This window comes from Sparus aurata, chromosome 8, assembly GCF_900880675.1.
Source record: "Sparus aurata chromosome 8, fSpaAur1.1, whole genome shotgun sequence".
Taxonomy (NCBI): Eukaryota; Metazoa; Chordata; class Actinopteri; order Spariformes; family Sparidae; genus Sparus; species Sparus aurata.
The window spans coordinates 34,651,841-34,673,513 of NC_044194.1; the positions used below are offsets into that span (position 1 = coordinate 34,651,841).

The 21,673-nt window shown below is 39.6% G+C and overlaps 1 protein-coding gene across 3 annotated transcripts; it reads right to left on the reverse strand.

The window, feature by feature from the left end:
• Positions 1–452: 452 nt before the first annotated feature.
• ric8a (RIC8 guanine nucleotide exchange factor A) lies at positions 453–20,644 on the reverse strand. 3 transcript variants are annotated; one of them, XM_030426309.1, is made up of 15 exons: positions 20,332–20,644; positions 16,396–16,443; positions 14,909–15,122; positions 10,122–10,267; positions 9,934–10,014; positions 8,830–8,929; positions 8,402–8,589; positions 7,937–8,031; positions 7,689–7,839; positions 5,870–5,965; positions 5,569–5,713; positions 5,036–5,180; positions 2,980–3,099; positions 2,479–2,619; positions 453–913 (listed from the first exon to the last, which is right to left on the reverse strand). In XM_030426309.1, coding segments are annotated over exons 1-15 (1,767 nt in total). In that variant the 5' UTR covers positions 20,428–20,644; the 3' UTR covers positions 453–912. The 3 variants fall into 3 exon arrangements, with proteins under 3 accessions (XP_030282169.1, XP_030282170.1, XP_030282167.1); XM_030426310.1 differs by having other exon boundaries at positions 453–2,619; positions 14,921–15,122; positions 20,332–20,642; XM_030426307.1 differs by having other exon boundaries at positions 453–2,619; positions 20,332–20,642.
• Positions 20,645–21,673: the final 1,029 nt, after the last annotated feature.

Genomic DNA, 21,673 nt, shown 5'->3' on the forward strand with positions numbered 1-21,673 from the left:
TGGGGCCTGAAAGAGAAAAGCAGTAAAATACAGCTTTCAAACAAAGAGTGAATAGAGGTGCTGCAGTAAAATTTCTAGTGAACAGTCTAAATAAAATTACAAACCTGAAAACATTTGCATATTATGGGACCTTTAGTGACCAATTATCTTTTCCATGCAAACTACATATTCATCCCCACTACTGATGAGATTCTGACAACAACTAAAATGTCACAATGTCTTTTTGTACTTTGTACAGTACTTTTTGTACTTTTTTCAACTGCCCTGGGGCCGTATAACTCCAGTCTTACTGTCAAGTGATCACCTACGCTGATAACATTGAAAATCTGTGTGGGAATATGCACAAGTAAAGCACAATAGATTTCAGAAAGGATCATAATTACAGTTTTATCCTGAGCCCTGATGGCACAGCACTTGCCAAATTAGCATGAAAAAATAATACATGAGACAACTTTTTCATGTAAACACATTTAATGTATCTTACAGTGCACAATTAAGTTCGCAGCTATACAATAACAATATAAAGGAGTATACCGTGCATTTAATATTTAATGTGTGTGGTTATAGTCTTTCCCTGCATAAGAATATTCAATTTTCACTCTAAAATTATAACTTATCCATTTGCAGTTTAATGTTACACTTCTAAAAATAAAACATCTGAGGACAGCCATTTAGAATTATTAGGTTTTTTTTGTTTGTTTGTTTCCAAAAATACAGCTGTTTGGCTAGCTTTCATAGATTTTTTCTGCTCTCCTGAAAAGTGGAGAAGACACACCTCTTCATCTCTTCATCTTACGCCTTTCAACTTATCTAGTCTTTACTGTGAACACAGCATGGTTCTCAGGTCTCAGTGCAAACTGTTGACAGTGAGGCCTCTGGAATATCTCAAGTAGAAGTAGCTGGGATGTTGTTTCTGGAAAGACATGATAGTGTTAACAGTTAAATGTCATTTTTTTAAGCTTGAATGATTACACAGAAGTTTCAAGGTGAATCTCAAGGGATCAAATCGAAACTATCTGGGCTAATATGTCGTTTGTGGTTTGTGACCACAGCTTGTTATTGTACGTTTCCTTTGTGTCTTGCAAACTGCGTGGTATTGTTTCATGATTCATACTGTGAGTTTTCGATCATGTGTTAGTCCTTCTAAACATCCAGATAATAAAGGCCTACTGAAATACATCAACTTAAAAAACACACAACACTTTTGCTATGTGTGTGAGATTCAGGTTTTGTGTCAGGTGCTGATTCATTTGGCATATAGTATATGTGTGAAGTGGACTGAGAAATACCAATGACCAATCAGAATGGCTTGCACATACACAGAGAGCTCAGGCACACTGAAATGCAGAGTGCCGATACAACCTGAAGTGTAACGAATAACGGATCCCATTAAAGTGAGGATAGCAAGTGATGAGTGACATATTACTTGTTTTAACGAAACAAAAGCAACACTTCTATTGTATCTGTATGTATACTCTATTGTGACTGTTTGTCTCGAAAGGAGCATGATTTAAAAGACCATACTGATGTTTTTTCATATTTTTCCATCGATAGATAACATCACCATATTGACAATATGTTCAGGAATATCATCAATGTTTTAGACTATATCTCCACCTTCCTCATGACTATAAGTTTCAAGTCATTATATCGCAGTATAATGTGAAAGTCAATTAACATAGAAATTTAACTGGCTGTTGGTGCACTCAAAGACAACCTCAGTGTTTGAGGTTTTAGAGTCGCCTGGTCACCTGGACCCTTTTTCAGGAGAGAAATTATGATGATAATCTTTTAAGTGTGGTTGTTAAGCCAATCCCGAGGACTATATCTTTCAAGTTAAATTTGAAAAAAGGTGCAATATTTTGGAAGTTAAAAGAAATCATCAGTCAAAGAAATTTACAATGTAGAATTCACAAGGCAGAGCGCCTTATATTTAAGATGTAAACCAAGGACCAACTGCTAGCTTTGAACCTCTACCACAACTTTTAATATGTGCTGACAGCATGGGCTGTCACTCAAATGAAAGACCCTTGTGGAGGTTGTTGCTTGTTTGAGTTGACTGAGCACCAGTGTAACATGTCAAATTTCCAAAATAATATAAAAACCATTGTAGAGTGAAAGTTTACTCTCTGGTGTTACAGTTACAGTGCTCCACTGTGTCCCCGAGCATGTTGGTTTACATAGTGAAATCAATTGAACTGATGCAAATGTCTGTGATGGAGGAAACAAACTAATGGTACTCTTTGGAAAATGGTCAGCAGTAAAACACTTGTGACTTGTAGTTTACGAGTACATTAATTTGGTCCTTTAAACAGGCTCCCCATGTACTACCAACATTCTGTACTCTGCCTCCCATAAGAATAAGTAAGAAGAAACAGGTTGGACTGTGTGGCATGTGAATATCTAAATTAATTACACCATTCTTCCCTGGGTGTCACAGGAGTTGAATCTGATCTGTCTTTATTAATCTGTGCTTACTAAGCCTCATCTTCACTGTCTGAATGAGGTGGCTCTCCTGGTGGAAATAGAGGATTGTGGGTCAGTTTACGCAGATCCTCTGGAGTCATCTCTCTCATCTTCCCATCCATACCAAGCTGCATGGGCTGGATCAAACTGGTCCTGCAGGGGGAAATGGTTACAATGTAATAATGTGTGCATGCATGAGTACAATCTGAACTGAGTCCTGCATTTCCACATCAAATGGCATTGTATACCTCTGATTTTCTGTCTTGTCCACTTATTCTTATACTTTTTCTCTATTACTTTTACTCATATTTATTGTTATAAAGAATTAACACATACACAAAATACTAACTTTTTGTTTGTGCAGCAAATCAAATCTTCAGTTACTTATTTTAATATACGGTAGCTGTCAGAAAGAATTAAAAATGCCAGCAGACTGGACTCTCTATCACTTGAAACTGAACAGTATGTCTGTGTGTGCGTGCGTGCGTGCGTGCGTATCCTGCTTTTATTGACCTTGACAGCTTGTCAAACATGTCAACCAGCTTCATGGCTTCATATTCTTTCTGCTCCTCGGTCATTCCCTCCATGGGATTGGGCTGCTCCTCTTCTACAACTCCTGTTATTGGGTTTATTCTGGAGACAAAAGAGATAAGACAGAAAACGAAATCAAAAGGACAGAAAACATCTAAAAAAGTGTAAATGATGCAACTACTGTGCAAAGTAATGCATACTTTTAATTCTTATTAACATTGATCAGCTGAATAGATCAAAGTAAATTCTCCTCATAGTCAATTTAATAGCTGACCTTTAGAGGTAGAGGTGCACCCTTTTTAGCAGTGTGTACACACATCACTGTCATGTAAATGTTTGGGCTATATTAAGCTGCCATTGATAGCAGCAGCTGTGAAAACACCGTCTCTTTCAACTGATCCAATCATTGAACCAGTGACCACAACATTACCGAAAATACAGAATTAAATCAGAACATGAAGTTGTTTATTTCCTTGTAAAAAGTGTCTGTACCAGCATGTCTGCTTCTGTGTCTAAAGTGCCTGATGAAAAGGACAACATTTTATTGATGCTGAACATGTCACATTTTACAAATACACTGAACACTAACCAACATAGACTACTTTGTTGTCGGCCGTGGCAAAAGTTATTACACTTCCTTAAAATTGCTTAATTCTGTAAGTAGTTGAGTTAGGATAAACTACAAACTTTGTGAAAAGCTGTCTCTGATAAATTCTTAATTATCTAGCCCATCTTTGAGATTATGCAAACATTGTACATGAAGACATTTCTTTCTATCTGTAAAGTGATGTCCGTGTTTACTTGCATATAGAGTAAGGAGTGAGATTTGTCAAAAGTGGTCACACATTCGCATGTTAATACCAAGTGTGAACTGACAGACTTCGAGCTGTCCATCTGTGATCTGATCACTCAAGACGGATGGAAATACCATGTCTGAACTCGCTCTCTTAGAGATGTCATGTGTTATCCGTGCTATCTACCCAGCTGTGTCAGCACCGTGATCACCAGCTTTCAGTAATTTAGTCTGCCATGCTTGGCACAGAGGTCTGTCAACAGGGTGGCCAGGTTGACCATCTCTTGTGTAGAGCATTTAAGACCAAACGCATGCAGTACAAGATACAGTCTGGTAGCACAGACTCCAGAACCAAACCAGGGACCTGACTCCTGTTTTTTGAACAATGTGAGCGATTCCCTGGCTTCATACACACTGTCGAAACAAAAGGATCTCCTTAAAGGTGTAGTTTGTAACTATGTTTTTCTTATATTTGCAATGCTATTTTTCCGGCTTATGGAATGTTACAACAGTAGTCTTTTTTTGCAAGGATACTGGAGTGGTCATGGACGTCTGTAGATTTGGAAAAGGGTAACATGCCTCCAGGTTTAATATAGGGTGTACTTCAGAAGAATAAACAGTGAAATTCTCAGTACAAAATCATGGTGCAGAAGGAGTGGGGCCTGAAGGAAAAGCTCCGGATTATCTTTGATTAGTATGAATTAACCAGAGTTAGTGACGAAAAGAAGATTTAAGGATTTTTTAAGATTAAAGAATACAAACGACCAACATGAGTTTAAATGCAGCTGGGTTCACCCTTAGAGATAAGGTAAGGAAGTCAGATTAGACCTGCCACTCCTTGTTGAAAGGAGCCAGTTAAGGTAGTTCATGATCTAATCAGCATGCCTCCTGTAGACCTTCCTGTAGAGGTACTAAACCTATGGGCCTGTGGGCACATTCAACTAGGGGGAGACCGTGAAGCAGACCAGAAAATACAGCTGGGATTATACTGTATATCCCATCTGTTTTGGCAATACCTTGGAAGACATCTGAGCTACCTTATTTGGCCTGCTGCAACTCTGAAACACATCCCAGTGAGCAGCAGAAAATTGATGGATCGGTGGTTAAAGCTCAGGGAACATGAACTACCCTAATGTATCTGTTAAGTTCCCCAGTCCAGCTACACAATATCATTTTCAACATAGGTTGTAACTGAGCACTACTCCAGGCACTGAGTTAAGGGGACAGTGTTGTGGTGGTACTGACTGGGCCTTGGCCTCTTTGTACTCCTCTGTGTCAGTATCTTCATCCTCAGAGTAGATCCCAGAGTCTCTGCCCCCCCTAAGCAGTCCTCTGGCAGCCAGAAGACCTGCAGCATTACCATATCCGGTGTATTTAATGAACCTTGAAACTGGACAGAAAAGATATTACTGTTAATATGGCAGTGTTTCAATCCAATACCCACAAAAATAATTCAAGCTCAATTCGCTCAATATTTACATCAGCCATGAAATATGATATCATGAAGATTTATTTATTTATTAATAGATGTTATCAACTATGAGAATCTTCAGAATAACACTGTCCATACCAAAATCTAATCCTACTGGTTGTTATGTACAACCACTTAGGTTCAGACCTCTTTGGGCTCACTGGAGTCCCATTCGGACTGGATTTGTTTCTCTCTGGGAATTTTAGCACTATTTTAAGTTAAATCTCATTACATAGCATACATGACAGATCATTCTGAAATTACATGGACATAATTGGTCAAATCAACAAACAGATGTTTCCCTCACCACTTTCTTTGCAGAGAACAAAGAGGAATTCAGCAACACAGTTCTTGACGTCAGTGTCAATGTGTGTCATAAGACGGACTAGTTTGTTCCTCAAAGCACTGCCCACCTCCGGCCTGTTCTTCACATCACGCAGTGGGGGTAGCACCTACACACACACACACACACACACACACACACACACACACACACACACACACACACACACACACACTTATGTTGGAGAGCTGAGCCATAAAAACACCAGCATACTCAGAATTCATCCCTTCACCATGACTTCTCTTTGCCTCAGTATAGTACTGACCTTTGACCTGAGGAACTTCCTGGTCTCTCGATGGATGCGGGCACTCTCAGTCAGCAAATTTAGTGATGGGAGAAGGGTCTCTTTCAGCTTATGTCCCTGGGAGATGGACAGCAAACTGTTAGTTCATACCTTACCTCCTGACTACCAGTAGTTCAAATTTGTTCTCTGCGGAGGACATTTCTAAACCTGAATATCTCCCACCCACCGCATACTACTAAATTAACGCCTTTTGCTATCTACAGAGGACATTTAGGGCTTTTCAATGATACCAAATGTGAAGGGGTGGGGCTTTGGTACCTTTCTCTTCCTCATTTACGAAAATGGCAAGCACATTTTATGGGAAGAGGAAAATCGGGTAAGCGCATAATACTTTTTATTGAGCAAATTTTGGCTTGAAATGTTGTTGGCATATTTTATACAAGTCTCTCAACAACACATTAAAACATTGTCTGAATTTTTTAACTGTATTTTAGCATAGTATTTAAGTGTTTAAAAATGTCCTCTGTAGTGGACATTTGTAGTTATTTCCTCCATTTTGTTCTGTTTTTTCAAATGAAAAGAAAGGGAGTCATTCTCAGAGGCACCTTGGTTGCCATCAAGGTTCAGTTTCACATGTATGGCATTCTGATGTCCACTATTGTGGATTGTTACTAGAGGGTCGTAACATGGACATATGATATCGCAAAAATAAAAGCTTTTTTTTTTCAAAGAAAATGTTTTCAGTATTCTAATTACCTTACAAAGATTGGGGAATTTAAAAAAAAATTGTGATTGGACAATATTTTTTTTCCTGGTAGTCAGGAGGCTAATACAACCTATAAGCTGGGTAAGGGCAAGGGTTTCATTAAAAACGCCTACGTAAAAACATTGAGTAATGTAATTAACAAATGATTTATTTATTTGGAGATAATGTACACCAATCAGTCACAGCATTAAAAGGACTAACAAATGAAGTGGACAGTGAACACTGATCATTTCATTATAATGATCTTTTGCGAAACCTCATCCAGGTGAATACCAGAACCCAAGTTTTCCAGCAGGAGTTTTGACTCCAACAAGATGATTAATGTTTTTGTTTTTGTTTTTTTTTACCTCAATTTGGCCGTTCACATGGCTACTGAATTAGATTAAAAAGCAGGAGCTGCCTTTGTTGATTTTATGCATTTATAGAACAGATCACAATATTTGTTTACAATAAATTCTGGGTAGTGACCAAACCATCGATGTGTATATCTAAACATCTAAAATGCAAGCTTGATGATTTCATTTCTTTTGGGGGTTACAGAAATTTAATATTACAATCTTTTATTGCATAATTAGAAATTAATCATCTAAATCTGAATCTTTAGTCTTATTTTCTACGACTTTTTGTCAGGAACATGGTCCATCTCGTCTTTCTGATTGTGCACTGCTTATGAGTTTATGAACTTCATTAAAACAGCTGCATTTAAAAAAAGGGTTTACTCATAAAAACTGTCAACATGTAGAAATTTAAGTTTCAAGCAACGACTTGTAGCAACCACAGGTCATTCTATTTGCTACTGAACCGCAAACACATGGACAACGTTATTAACAGTTAACATACACCTCCACCTAGTGAGAAAGAATATGCTCAGCACAGAAAACACAGTAGTCTCCCTGGCTGTGTCAAAGAATTTGTTTCCTTTTACCTCCCAAAAAACATGTACCATATCAATATTTTTCTAGCACATTCAAAAAAAAAAAGAAATTTGTGAAATTGAGCTTATGACTCATGTCTTTTCACTTATTCTTGTTGGACTGCAGGAAATAAACCCACATAAATATAGTCTTGCCTTACCTGGTCAAGCTTTTTCTCCATGAAATCAAGCAGCATGTTGACAGCATCCATGTTGACCCCCATGTACTCAATTGAGCCTTGTTGCACTTTGGGCATCAACAGTACATCCAAGCAGGGCAGAGGGAGGTTACTAAGCAAGTGAACAGTATGGCTAAGAAAAAAGAAGGGGGAGCAGGGGGGTCCTCAGTATGAACCAAGTAATAAGTGAACAGGAAAGTAGACATACAAGTTAAGTGTATGTTCCCTACCTGTGGAACTCCTCAGTCCGCTCCTCTCCGTCTGCATGGCTCATTAGACAGTGTCTTAGTATGGCTCCCAAATGTCTGTACTCTGCTGCCTCTTCCTTCACAGACAGATGTTACATTATATTTGTCATCTACTCAGCAGAGAAGCATCATTATAAATGTAGGTAAATGGAAATTATTCTTTCCTCTAAGTTCACATTTGCCAATGATTCTACATACTGTACATGAGACCAAATTTGAAAGATTTGTGTCTGTTTCATCATTTCCTTAAAGAATCTCAGTGTTTCTGAAATAAGTGGTTCTGCTTTAACTTAGACTGAAGTGGAGTTTGGATGAACTGTTACAGTATATACACAATGACTTTTAAGACTTTATCAAGAAATTCATTAATATTAGTATAATATTGATATCACCATGGCTAAACTAATCTAAAAATCTCCCCAAAACATGTGTAACTGTCTTTAGTACCTCATCGACCTTGCGCCTGGTTGTGTCAAATGTGACATTGAAGAGTATTTTCAGTATTTCCATGGCTAATTCTGTTTGCTGGCGGCTCAGTGGTGGCAGGTCTTCATGTGGGATGCCCTCTAATCCAGCCCTGGCCGTCTCCAATGTATCTAGCCAACAGAGACCCAGTGTGGCATCCAACTGTTTGCCTAGAAAATGTACAAGTGAGGGAGTTAGCTTATCATTTGTACTGCCTATTTGATAAATCTATTGTTTCTTATAAACATTTGCTAATGGATGTTTCATGGGTTGTTAGACTTCAGAACATCCTGGGTGTTACAACCCAGGATTGCTTCCTAGCAATGGTTACCTTAGTGACTAGTAACCTTCACAGCAGACATTGGTTTCCCATGTCAGTCGTTACATGTGTTACATAGAAAATAGGTTACCTAGCAGACTGATGCCATGAAGCTCCTGAGACAGCTGTGCCCTGATGTCCACTCGCAGGGCAGTCAGCAGGAAGGTAAGACGCAAGTCAAAAAAACGCACCTGGACAGAAAAGCAACACATGGAGACTTATTCATTTTTTCCTTGTCAGAGTAGGGCTTGTTATTGAACCATGAGCTGGAACTGATATGAACTGAAACATATCTGTTACACAGACAATCAAAAACTGTAAAGCGGGCATAAAATGCCTTTCCTATCTTACACAAAGTGTAAATAAATATGCTGTCTATATTTTTTGAGGCAAAGTCATGTTCAGCTGCTTTGATTTTAGGCAGCATTAAAGATACATGAATGTATTTGAGTTCGTAAAAACAAAAAACACCCTCCCCTTCACAGTAAAGTATCAAAAAATTATTATTTTCTGTATTTGTATCAGAACTTGATTATCCAATTTATATCTTTATTGAAGAAAATAGGATGATGTCCAGTCAAGTACAAACATTAAGTTTATATGTAACTAATTTGAAATATCATAGATACTTTGAAAGATACATATGCCGCTTGTGTTAGGCTTTTTTAACAGATTGAGGACACATTTATATTAAATGAAGAAGTTCTATGAAATGCTCAATACCACCACAAAGTCAACCCAGCAATTAAACCTGAAGAATGTCCTCTACATTGTTCTCAATGTTTGCTTCTGACAAGAAGGTACACTCACAAATGTATTTGTCATTGTACAACACAGGGTTTCATAATGAAATGAATGCTTGTAAACTCCTTCATGCTACATAGACTACAGAACATATTGTCAGAAAAGTTGAGATCTATAGACTCTTGCTATACACAAATACAAGTATTTAGGACAGTATGCATGGTCCTAAATATGATTCAGAAATATATCGAAACGCTGCCTATTATATTGTGTTCAACATGATTATGATCCAAAAAAAAAACATTTAATAAGGCTGTTGTCATTACAATGAAAGAACAGTGCTACAGTGCCATCTTACACTTCAACAGATACTGCAAATCCAAATTCTTCTCAGGTTAAGTCTCACGCCATTTATTGAACAATAAAACATCTACCCGACTGTCGTCCATACCTCATGGTTCCAGGTGGCATCATGACACTGCTTCAGCCTCTCTGCCACACCCTTTATCAACTGCAGGTCTGCTGCAACCACCTGTCATTCATCCATCCAGAGAAAGATTTTATAAAGCACCAACACAATTAAATTCTATAACTAGAGGAATACATATGTCAGGTTTAAAAGACGCACATCACACTAACCTGTCCTGTCTCGTTGTGTAGCAGGATGTTACAGATGGACTTCAGACCCTCAACAATTACTTCCTGGTCTTGGTTTTCTGAAGGAGTGGAAGCTTCCTTCACCAACTCACCATATACGTCTGCTTCCTCTTCCCCCTCACCTTCCACTAAAAAGAGAAAAAGGGCAAAGTCAGCCTATATTTAGTATGAAAGGTGCATGTGGAGAATAGAGGACAAAAGACAAACTGAGCTGTTAATGCACTACTTCTTGTATATCCATTTAATCTTGAGAGGTTTTATTTGTTAAATAATTCATATTAACAATAACAGGTTTGTTCTGTGTTGTCATGCATTTGAATCACACCTTGACTCTTGTCCTGTGTAACACTTTTGACAAAACCACACAGCAAATATGGATGCACAACATCATGAGATTTCTTATAATCAGCTGTGCATGAACTGTTGCTAATACTCCCATACTGACGAGAAAACTGTCAGCCAAGAGTGCAAGCAAGCCCTGCCGGGGTGAGTGAATTTACATTGGATCTGGCATTGAAGTGAAAGCGCAGGTTTTCCCATTCATTTTAATGAGGGTGGTTAATATCTGCGGTGGTATGTGCCGAAAATGTTGAGACAGAGTAAATTTGGAGAAACGCAGCCCGACATCACATTGCAGGGGCCAATGACATAAGCTGGCGGTCCGACTATGACTGAAGAGTGTAAAGTAATGTGTTGTGTGTATTCACTCAGTTTGGCTTTGTGCACCACTCTAAAAACTACATCTGCGGATGCCAATGATCACTGTAGGACCGGCCACCTACTGTGGCAGAGATATGACCGGGGTTCATAAGCAAAGTAAGAGTAAGTTCATAAGAGTAGAATGAGTCAGTAGCAGGACGTGTGATTTAGCAATGATAAATACTACAGAGGGAAAACAACAGATTTTTTTCAGTGTAGCATTTAGTTTCACTTTGACTTCAGTTCAGTCTTGTGCCACAGTTTCAAACACACAGTAATGACAGTAATGACAGTAATGACTTTACTGTGGGACGAGTTAGTTTATAATTTGGTGTGTGCTGGACACACACAGTTTTTTGAAAATAACATTTTAACAATCACTAGAAGGTCAATCATGCTACTAGCAGAACAACTTAGCAGCTTTGTCTGTTGGCACACTGATCAGCGTGGGTTCCCAGCACGTAACACACACACAGACCATAGAGTGACACTTCCACCATGCTGCAGCAACCTGCGGTGTTTCGCTGCACCACCAACCACTTGATATATGAAGTGATATATATCACCATGAATAGTTGATTTCTGACTTTATTAAATATCATTAATTAGTCTCAAGTTTAAATTACAGTCTTGTGATGCATAATGGCAATTAAAATAATCTTGATTCTTGAATAATTGTCCTCTTCACCTATATTTGTCTAACCTGAAGGTTTGTTTCCAACCTGTCAGATCATTTGAATGCTTTTGCTTGTTGCCGTCACAGATTTCTTTCTAAGTGATATCATCTTGTTCCCAGACCTCAGCAATCACTATGGTGCTCCTATTACCAATTTAATCTATGACCAAAATTACAAAATAAGACTGATGTTGTATTAAACTTAAATGATTCTTTATACCACTGTGACCTCTTCTTGTGTTCTGTTTGCCTCTTAGTGCTTGTACAGACCTTCTTCTAGTATTAGGAAAAGCACAAGTGTAATAATTAACTGCATTCCATTTGAGCTGGATCCAGGTTCCTAGTGTTCATGCTGCTGCAGCCTCTTTCCAACCTGAGTAAGACAGAAAATGAACTACAACCCAATTCTGATCAGATCGAGCTGTCCTCTGAGCTGGACAAATTAAATTGGTCTTTATGAGGAGCCAGCTGCCAGGTGAGAGTGCAGGAACCGTGTACAAAGTGGAAACTGGTAGACTTCAGTTGTATGAAGTGAATTTGGTGACAGTAGAGTGCATAAAAATGAAGTAAGAATGAACATTTTTGTTTTGAGTTATTTCACTTTGTAGAAAGTCCCGCCACACTCGCCTGACAGCCGGCTGAACATAAAGACCAATATAATTTGTCCAGCTTGGAGGACTTAGTTTGATTAGCTGGCATTAGCAAGGAGCTCAGTTAGTTGTGCAGCAAAGCGGCCACATTAGCCCGCAATACTACTTCAAATCACGGGGGGAAGTCACTGCAGGCAACCAGACTCAGTGAATTGGCCTCCAAGTAAACACAACTGTAAACAAGACTAGGACTGAACACAGTTTCTGGGACCAACAGATGCCAGTTAGAAGACAGGGGATACAGTACGTAGGGGATTGACAGTGGCTCTGACAAGAAGACACGGCAGGCTGGGACAGAAGAGGCATTAAGCAACAGAGAAGAGAAAGAGTTGGACATCAGCAGTGGGTGAAATCAGCATACAGAGCAAGAATATTTTCACATCTTACTCTGCGAACTGAGGTTTTATTTCAACCAAACCAGATGTAGTGACAATCTAACCACAAAACTGCCACTTGAGGGAATTTGGATTCTTTCTAACGCGTCGTTGTGCAAAAGATGAGGTCTGCCATGACGTATGCGTTTTTTATTTTATGCGGAGAAAAAATATTAACAGAAAAATGGCTGTGCTGAATGACTAAACTGAAACCAGCGTTTAATATGAATGAAAACCTAAAATACTAATGTTATGATATAACAGAAAACATCTCGGATGAACACACACACAAACGAATGGTTGAAAAACTGTGTGGCCTCCCTGATCCCAATTCCCCTCTACCTGTTCACCGGTGACTCCCATATATAGACTACGTCATCACCCTGATTCCCTGTCTATGCCCCCTGGTGCGCAGGTGGATGAGCAACACATCTATTTACGTGACTCACCAAACACATACATGACATAACATAGTCACACATCAAAATTGTCTACAACCCCAGAGGTGATTGTGGAAAGACAAATCAAACACTGTGCTTGTGCCTTTGATTTGGTTTATGTCGATTTTGACTTAAAGGTCCCATCTTATGCTGCTTTTGATCAATTTCACACAGCTGTCAGAGGTCCAACAAGACTGTATTTGAAATGCATTGCCCCAAACCCATCCGTGGTCCTGAATTTCAGCTGTCTAAAAGTCGCTCAAGTGAGCTCTACTGAGAGCAGGCTGTTTCTGTGCCTGTACCTTTAAATGTTAATGAGCTCTGTCTGTCAACACATGCCTTGCCTACTACACGCCCCTCTCAGGGAGAGGATGCCGCTTACGCTAGCGGTAGCATGCACTAATGTTTATGGTGGATGTATCGCAATGGCTCTGTCATTCAACCATACCAGTTTGACCCAGAATCGGACCCAGAAGGAGAGGCTCCTGAAGAAATACAGACTCTAAGGCTGCAGCAGGACGTTTCAGAATGGTTAGTGTGTCTGAATATGTTACTTAGTTTGTTCATATGTGTTGTTACAGTTACTACCATGTAGCTAATGGCTAACAGCTAGCGAAAGCTGTGTTTGTCTCCAACACAGTCTCCAAACTCTTGGACACTGTTCACATCGTCTCTGTCTCCAGTCTGAACGTTTCCAGACCAAGGTCCCTCGTAATATTATTAACGTTAAACCCGCTTCAAACACCATTGCATAGCTTACTGAAGCGGCGCTAACTAGTTAGCCAATTTCAAGCTGACTTCACCATACTCGTAGGCAACATTAAATACTATCAAAATGTGGCGACACTTACCTGTGGCTCGGGGTGCTGTTGCTAGGTCCCGTTTGGGTGGGACTGATCCTTTTGCGAGGGTGAGTGTCGAGGCAAAGCCAGCTTTGTACTGACCCTCGTTACTGAAGCAATCTGATGTGAAGTGGTTAGCACACACATACAAACTAACAGGAAGCCGGCACGTTGTCGTTAAAAATGAAACCCAACCACGGTCTCTTCTGTTCTTCTGTAGCTGGGACAGAATATATGCACTTCTGTTGATTTATACAACCAATAACGGAGCAATTCGCGTGTCTAGCTCTGAGTGACGACATTGCGAAACACTGCTAATTTACTGCTGCTTCAGACACACCGAACTTCACCTCGGGGATGGACGCCACCCTCTCAGATATCTCCTATCATCGCGCAGAGGAGGCCGGCCTCTGATAATGACTCCCTTCGTTACGTAACGACAGGAGCTGAATCTGAACAGCCTGTAGGAGCGCCGTTTTATCAGTGGGTGGGCTGCAGAGACCATGCAGGACTTGTGTGTTTTCCTTGTTCTCTGAGTTGGTAGGCTCAGGGGGGACCAGTTTATATATGGAGAGACCAGAGAAAACTTATTTTTCACAATATGGGACCTTTAAGTGTGTTATATAATGAGTTAAATAAAGAAATAAAACTCATCTTTGTTCTGTTAAAGAGAGAAACTTGAATTCAGAAAGTGTAGGTTTCTGTTTTGTAGGGAAAGGTGATGTAAGAGTTTGTGTTGTTTACTTATTAGACTACTGAACTAACTGCTTTTATATCTTCAAGCTGAAACTATGGGGCTATCAGACTATTATTTCTTGAGGTACAAAGTGGTGTAAGGAAATAGGAGCTAATACTAGCTGGGGCTAGCTGGTTAGCATGCTAACTGTTGTTTCTTCCCACTCTGATCATACTGTTAGTAAATAAAAAATAAAAAATAAAAAAATCTGGCCATATCTTACAAATGTGTGTGTGAAATGCTATAATTTAAATTCAATAGATTTAGGGGAGTTACATGGAGCAACGGGAGCACCAGGATAGAAACCTTAGATTGTGGTAGAACCTTGGAGAAAACTGTTGATAGGAATTACCTTGGCTCTCACCTGGCTGGCTGTCAGCAGTTGTAGCAGTATCAGCCAGGGCGATGCCAGCGTAGCGGCTGAGAGTGGACATGGCAGAGTGGTTGATGAAGGGATGCAGGCAATCTTTGTCTCTGGAAAGAATTCGAATTGTTTCTAGACAGGCCAGTTGACAGGAAGGTTGCAAGTCTCTGTTCAGGAACCTGAGCACCAACTCCCCCAGGTGCTGCAAATGTGACAGGTTGGAAATGTCATAAATATTCTAATCTTATAAGCGATATGAAATGAATTGGAAATGTAACAATTGATAACATAATGCTTACATTTACATTTTTTTTTTAATTTAAACTGAGCATTTTTATGCAATTTGAAAACAGGTTTGGAAAATTGGGTGCTTGTTTATTCTGAATTTGCAAACCCTAGAAATACATATACTGGGAACTTCGTAAAATTCCCACACTGAAATTCACTATTGAAATTTCAGTGCTTTAAATGCAGTGCTCTATAAATCTGTCCATATTCACTTACATATTAATAGCTCTACAGATTTTAAAGGCTTCTTTCAATGGTAAACTGACACAATATTGCAACTTTGCTGTGAGAAAATGAGTACCAGTAAACTGAGAGTATTTTATTACTATCTGGAAGAGAAAGTGATGTAATTCAGTTATAAATTACAACAGATATTATTCTATGTTGACTGCAGTGTGCTCAGAGTGATACAGTTCATTGCAACACAAAAGAAGAAGAGGAAATGGCGAGGTTTACAATGAGCGTTCCCTTGTCTAACCCTGCCAGTCAAAGGACAACTAAACACTTTTTTAAAATCACTTATGTCTCTAGCAGATGTAGTGCCCCAATGCAGACAACTAAATGTGGCACTGAAATTCGTCAGCTAAGCAGTGTTGCATAAGACCTTCCTTTAGTCTGTCTGTAGATGTATGCTCAGTATGTCACATCTTAACCCTGAACTTACTTATCTTTCTCTCTTGCCTCATGACCTAGAAACCAGGTTAATTTGTATAGATAGTTGCTTTGCTGGTATCTCCAGTGCACTGGATGAAATGCCTCCTAAAAGCTAGGAAAGCAGCTGTGCACAGCTGGGAAATGTATTCTAGCAGGCATCTGTCACATAGTCCTCATCTTTTAAGTTGTTTCTCTACCCCTAAGAGTTCAACTTGTTGACAGTCTGGATTGAAATAATACTATTAAAAACACTGCTACCATCCAGAATGGATGCATCACACGCTACAATGGCAGGATTACCCTAATCATATGTGAGGTTAGCATGAGTAAAAGCTGCTGTACTGGATAACTCCCCTGGCTGTGTACTAAACACATTAAACACTAAAGACAATATGCCAGCCAGCCTGGACCCTCACCAGTTTCATTTACAGGGTAGTCCAAGTCTTTTTTTCTGTGGCAACCAAAGTCCTTGCCAAGAAAGTAAAATACCCCAGGAAATAACTAAAGAGATATTTGAAATATGTTGGGAATACCTCTCTGTCTTGCTCTTCTTCCTTGCTGAATGTGAAGCACTGGTTCATCTGAAGGAAGGAAAAACGGACCGCACAAAGAAAGGTGTGAGTGAAGAAGTGCATTACAGGATAACGGAAAAAAGGAAGTGGAAGAGGGGGAAAGGTAGGAAAAAAGAGAAACATCTGTAAATCTTAAAGGCGTGACAACAAAAAAGGAGGACTCATCATATAAGAGGCTGTCAGAGTGAGGGGCTGGTCGTACTCGGTGGCTGATTTTGACACTGAAGACATCCACATCCCATTTTCTACTCAGCAGTCAACATAGCTTTTCTTTAAACTATGTCCATCATGTATCACAGACAGAGCTAAAGACCTGACAATTTGCCAACGGATTTCATCTGGACTGGTTGGGTATGTGAGATGTAGGATTATCAAAGATGTTTAATTTGTGACCAGACCCTGTAATCTCGCCCCATGTTGATACTATTACAGAGAGATGTGTGATTTCTATGCTCAGACCGTCAACATGGATTTGAATTTTTAATTCGATTCACAGTTTCCTCTATTTGATTCTTTGCATCCCAACAAATATCATCCTAAAAATCAAGCAAAACTGCTATGATCTGAATCTATTATAACCAAACAAATAACCAAGATGTAGAATGGATTTCTAGCTGTCAGATGGTCCAGAATATTTCATTCTCTGGTGGGGATCTGGACATGCTGGTGGAATTTAGGTAATTTTGGTAATGTTTTCACCATCTACTATGAAAATTCCATCTGATTGTTTAGTCATGTTGCTGCTGATGACATCATACAATTCCTGCAGTGCATTTTTTGAGCTTGCATTTGGGATAATGTACACAGCCACAATAAAAGCACTGATGATTTCTCTGGGCAGATAAATATGGCGGAGTGTTAGGGCCAGGGATGAGGAAAAAAACAATGAGAGGAGGAAGTTTTGTGTTATGTTGCTGTTGACAGTCACAAATACCAATTACCTGAGCACCAAGCTCTTTAGCAAAGCCTCACTGTTGCTTTCTTTATCTACAGTTTAATATCGCTGTTAGACCTACAAACAAACGCGTTTGTCACAAGTGTCCAGTTACTTTCCAGTTACCAAAGAATAATCCACACCAGCCAGAACCCAGAATTCTATATAAAAAATTGAATTCACTCACTGTGCAAATTATGTGTGCCTTGATTAATGAAATTTAATAAGGTTTAATGATTTTTGAGATATTTATGTTGTTACATTCTTGTAAAAAAAATGTAAATGCTGAATCGACTGAGAAAAACTGCATACCGAGAAAGGTATATAATAGAGACCATGGAGATTATAGACCTTAGCCTCCTGTAATACTAAGATCCTCATTTCTGAGAGCTCTGTAATACAGCAGGATTTGACTGGGCTGTAGGAGACTCTATTTGTGTATCAGATAATCTAATCCTATTGCCCGCAAGATCAGCTCCCACACAGCACAAGTCTCTGTGGCTGAAAGAACCATGCAGCAGCACTCACTTAGCTCGCATATAGCAGGTTAAGGTCAAACGGCAGATTAAACATAGGAAGCACACCCACTTTGAGATTGAGGATTCTATTGTGGTGGCTCAGCATGGCATAGATAGCCGTAAAGGGCCCTGTCTACTGAATCCTGGCATGGTAAAAGCGCTTGTTATGGACAGGTTTGTCGAGAAGGTGGGCCTAATTGAATACATTATTATCATTACAGATTGAAACAAACTTGGCCAGTCACATTAACTACTATCATCCCCTTTTAAACTTAGAAACTTCCCTGTCATGACACCATGACAGTTGAGTCTCTTCCTCAGAGGAAACTTATTGTTGTCTAAAAAGTGCAGAATTTCACATATTAGTACAGCAGTTTGGACACACTGCCATGATACGTAATGACTCACTTTAGATTTAATTCAGGGCATTAAGATCCACTGGTCATCATGTTTCCTGTGCCAAGTTTATTTGTCTTCAGATAGATCCATACAATAACTATCAGCACTTACATACTAACAGAGAGCCATACGTATTTGTCTCCTTTCCTTAAATTGTGTCAGGATGATTATCTTACTATAATGTCTCCAGGTCAAGAAGAGAGGTGTGAATGAAAGGGTTGACATGCCCATCTATACAGTTTTCAGTTGCTTGCTTGCTGTCAAGCATAAGCTAACGAGCAGCAGCAAGCGGTGCAGCATGCTCCACAAACCGCTTCTAAGTGCCTACATGTTGCCTCCCAGGTTTAACCTACCTTGTTTACAGAGGTGTTTGACCTGCAGCCATGCCTCAGAAATGAAAAAGTGTCATTCCCTTCTCTCCATGTTTTTACATTAAAGCAAAATTATGTAACTATTTTACCTTGAAATAAAAGCTACAAAATCATTCTAATGTGACAGTAGCCCCATTCACACTGCCCTTTGAGTGGGGGGATAATGTGCCAATTCTCTGCATCCTTCTCTATGTGAAAGTCTCACGGGCGGCAAGTTATTCCATTTACTCTCTGTAGAGCAGCAGATCCACTGACAGCAAAACAGGCCCACAGCAAAATACCACCAGCACCATGCTGGACCGTAGGTATGTTGGTGTTCTTGGGGTTAAAGGCCTCACCGTCTCTCCTCTAAATATATTGCTGCTCATTGTGGCCAAACAACTCAGTTTTTGTTTCATCTAACCACAGAGTTTTCTTCCAGACCTCTAACTGCTTTGAAATGGCTCCAAGTGACTTTATTTGTTCAAATCAATAATGAGCTCTTTCAGATCAATGTTGAGCTCCTTACATTTTCCCATTGTAGTCTACTGAGTCTAATGGTTGAATCAAATGAGCCCTTTGAGAAGAAGCTCTGGAAATGTTTTGTGGACTACAAAACTTCACTCATCTTTCCTTCTGCATGTAGGTGAATAAATAATGACTCAATTTTCCTTTTTGGGTGACCTTATCATTTAAATCTTGCACCTACCCTGTGATTTATTTTTTTGCACTTATTCAAAAAGTCTTATATTCCTACTGCTGAATACCCCAAAATTTAAATGTAGCACACACACTCAAAGCAAAGGTCCCTGTAAACTTGAACGACTAGCTGCAGTGGGGGTTTCAACATCACTGGAGTAAACTGACCACATCTAAATTGTTGCACATACACATTTTCCTTGTTCAAGGAATGTGTATGTGATTCTTCTTCATATGGGGAGTAGTAGGGTGGCGCCCAGCACCTGCTATTGACCAGCCACCATTGTTAATCATGACTGTATTATAGACCCAAATAACGTGGTGTCGCTCAACCTTGTGTTCAACTTTACCCAGTGACCACTTGCAGTATTGCAGCATAAAAATCCTCTGCTTTTTCCCTCATACAGAACTATTAAAATAGAGAGGTCAATTATGACTCTCTGTTTTTCATTTTATTTTTTGGTGTATGTGTCAGGCGAGAAATTCTCATTAGACTGAATAGGCATCGTTTTTGAGGTCACTTTTTTAGTTCTTAGCATACATCTGTGGTGTACAACTGTTTGCTAAAATGTTGTGCCGTTTTAACAATATAAGGTGATAATATGCCAACGTTGTATTTAGAGCATATTGAGCATCTATGTTCTGCTGCCGCCAAGTGGCCAAAAAAATGCAGTTTAAAATCCTCAATACTGTACAAATAATCCAGGGAAAACCTATGGGCACGCTGTGTCCAATATGACTGTCACAGTATTTGCTAACTGTTATGCCAAACACTGCAGGGTAATGCAATGACGACATTGTGCGATGGCTTCCCCTTAAAAAGGACAATACAAGCGTCGTCATCATCATCATCATCATCATCCTGAAAAGGTGTCTGCAACTGACCTAAAACTGGGACAGAAGCTATTTTACACCAGCAAAACAGGCCATATTACCAGAACATAAATGTGTATAACAACCTTCATATTTCTTTACATGCTGCTGAGCTAATGTTTACCTCCTTGTTGAAGCTCTGAAGAGCCGTCAGAATAGTGTCTTGCTCTCCCGTCTCCATTTTCTCTATGATTGCATTTACATCCATTTTCATCATCATTGAGCTAGCTGCAACTTCCTCCTGAATTCACCGTCAGAGCAGCTTTCTATTTGTTTGCCAGTCAAAAAGTGTATACACGCTATGGCTGTCACCACCCACCAATGACGGCATGATGTCTGAATCCCCACCAGCCGGCGAGAAGCGATTAACGGAGAGGATTAGTGCAAAACAGGTGCTGCGTTCAGGTGCTCCAGGGAAGGACGGACGAACCATAGTTCCTGGTTAAAGTAATTGCATATTGTTCAGAAGTGCGGTTACTCTTAAATTTCAAATGGTAATCTCTAATGTCCTATCTTTTGTTAAATAACAACAACAAAATGATTGTAATCATAACAACGGCAATATATTTATGACAATAATGATAATGATAATAATAATAATAATAAGAAGAAGAAGAAGAAGAAGAAGAAGAAGAAGAAGAAGAAGAAGAGGGAGAATCAATGGGGAGAATCACCATGAGCTCGTGTGTGGTCCTTTGCTCTCCTTCAAAAGGATGCAGCTCCCTCTATTGGAGTATATCTGTTGTGCAGTTTTAGATAACCTATAACAGGCATCACCAAATGGCGGACCTCGGTCCGGGTCCGGCCGGAGAGATGGTCCTGTCCGGACCCATGACCAACCTCTGATAAATTCACGAGAATAGTTCATTTTCATATAGCATTATTTTTTTTCCGGCGGTCGCAGCTATAGACAGTGGGCGCAACTACTCCAGTTAATACGACAGTGACTTCACTCAATTGAGCCAATCAAAACGTTTGTTTACCCTGCATGGCCATTGCACCAGAGAGCGCTTTGCTTTGTACATCAAAAAGTCGTAACACCACAGTTTTAGGGATTATTCGAGGTTGGATAGATTAATTGGAGAGAGTATTTTGCGGGAGTATCGGCTGACGACCTGTATAGGTCCGGTGTACGATACACTTGCACATATCTCAACCATGGCAGACAATCTGGACGAAAGTTGGGGCAGTATGGATGAATTGGAGCAAGACGACGGGAACTGGCAGGCAGGATAAATTAAGCAAAGCGGACTAGGGGAGTGAAAGAGAGTGAGGAGAAATGGAATGTCGTGGTGAGGTTTGAAGAGCCAGGAGTGAAGGGTTTAGATCAGGGGTACTCAAATACAAATCTTAAAGGGCCACAAAGATTTTTTTCAGTGACTCAAAGGTCCATGTATTGAGGTCGGTCAGGCCACATGCAATAATATTAATAATAAAATAGTAATATTCAAAACAAAATGTCCTTT

What these genes read in the sequence shown, in the direction of transcription:
- ric8a (XM_030426309.1), bottom strand. Translation starts at nt 20,427, where the DNA reads ATGATGATGAAAATGGATGTAAATGCAATCATAGAGAAAATGGAGACG. An exon ending in ATGCCACCTGGAACCATGAG is followed by an intron (nt 8,930 to 9,933) that starts GTATGGACGACA and finishes TTTTCTGTCCAG; the next exon opens with GTGCGTTTTTTTGACTTGCG. An exon ending in TCATGGCATCAGTCTGCTAG is followed by an intron (nt 8,590 to 8,829) that starts GTAACCTATTTT and finishes TACATTTTCTAG; the next exon opens with GCAAACAGTTGGATGCCACA.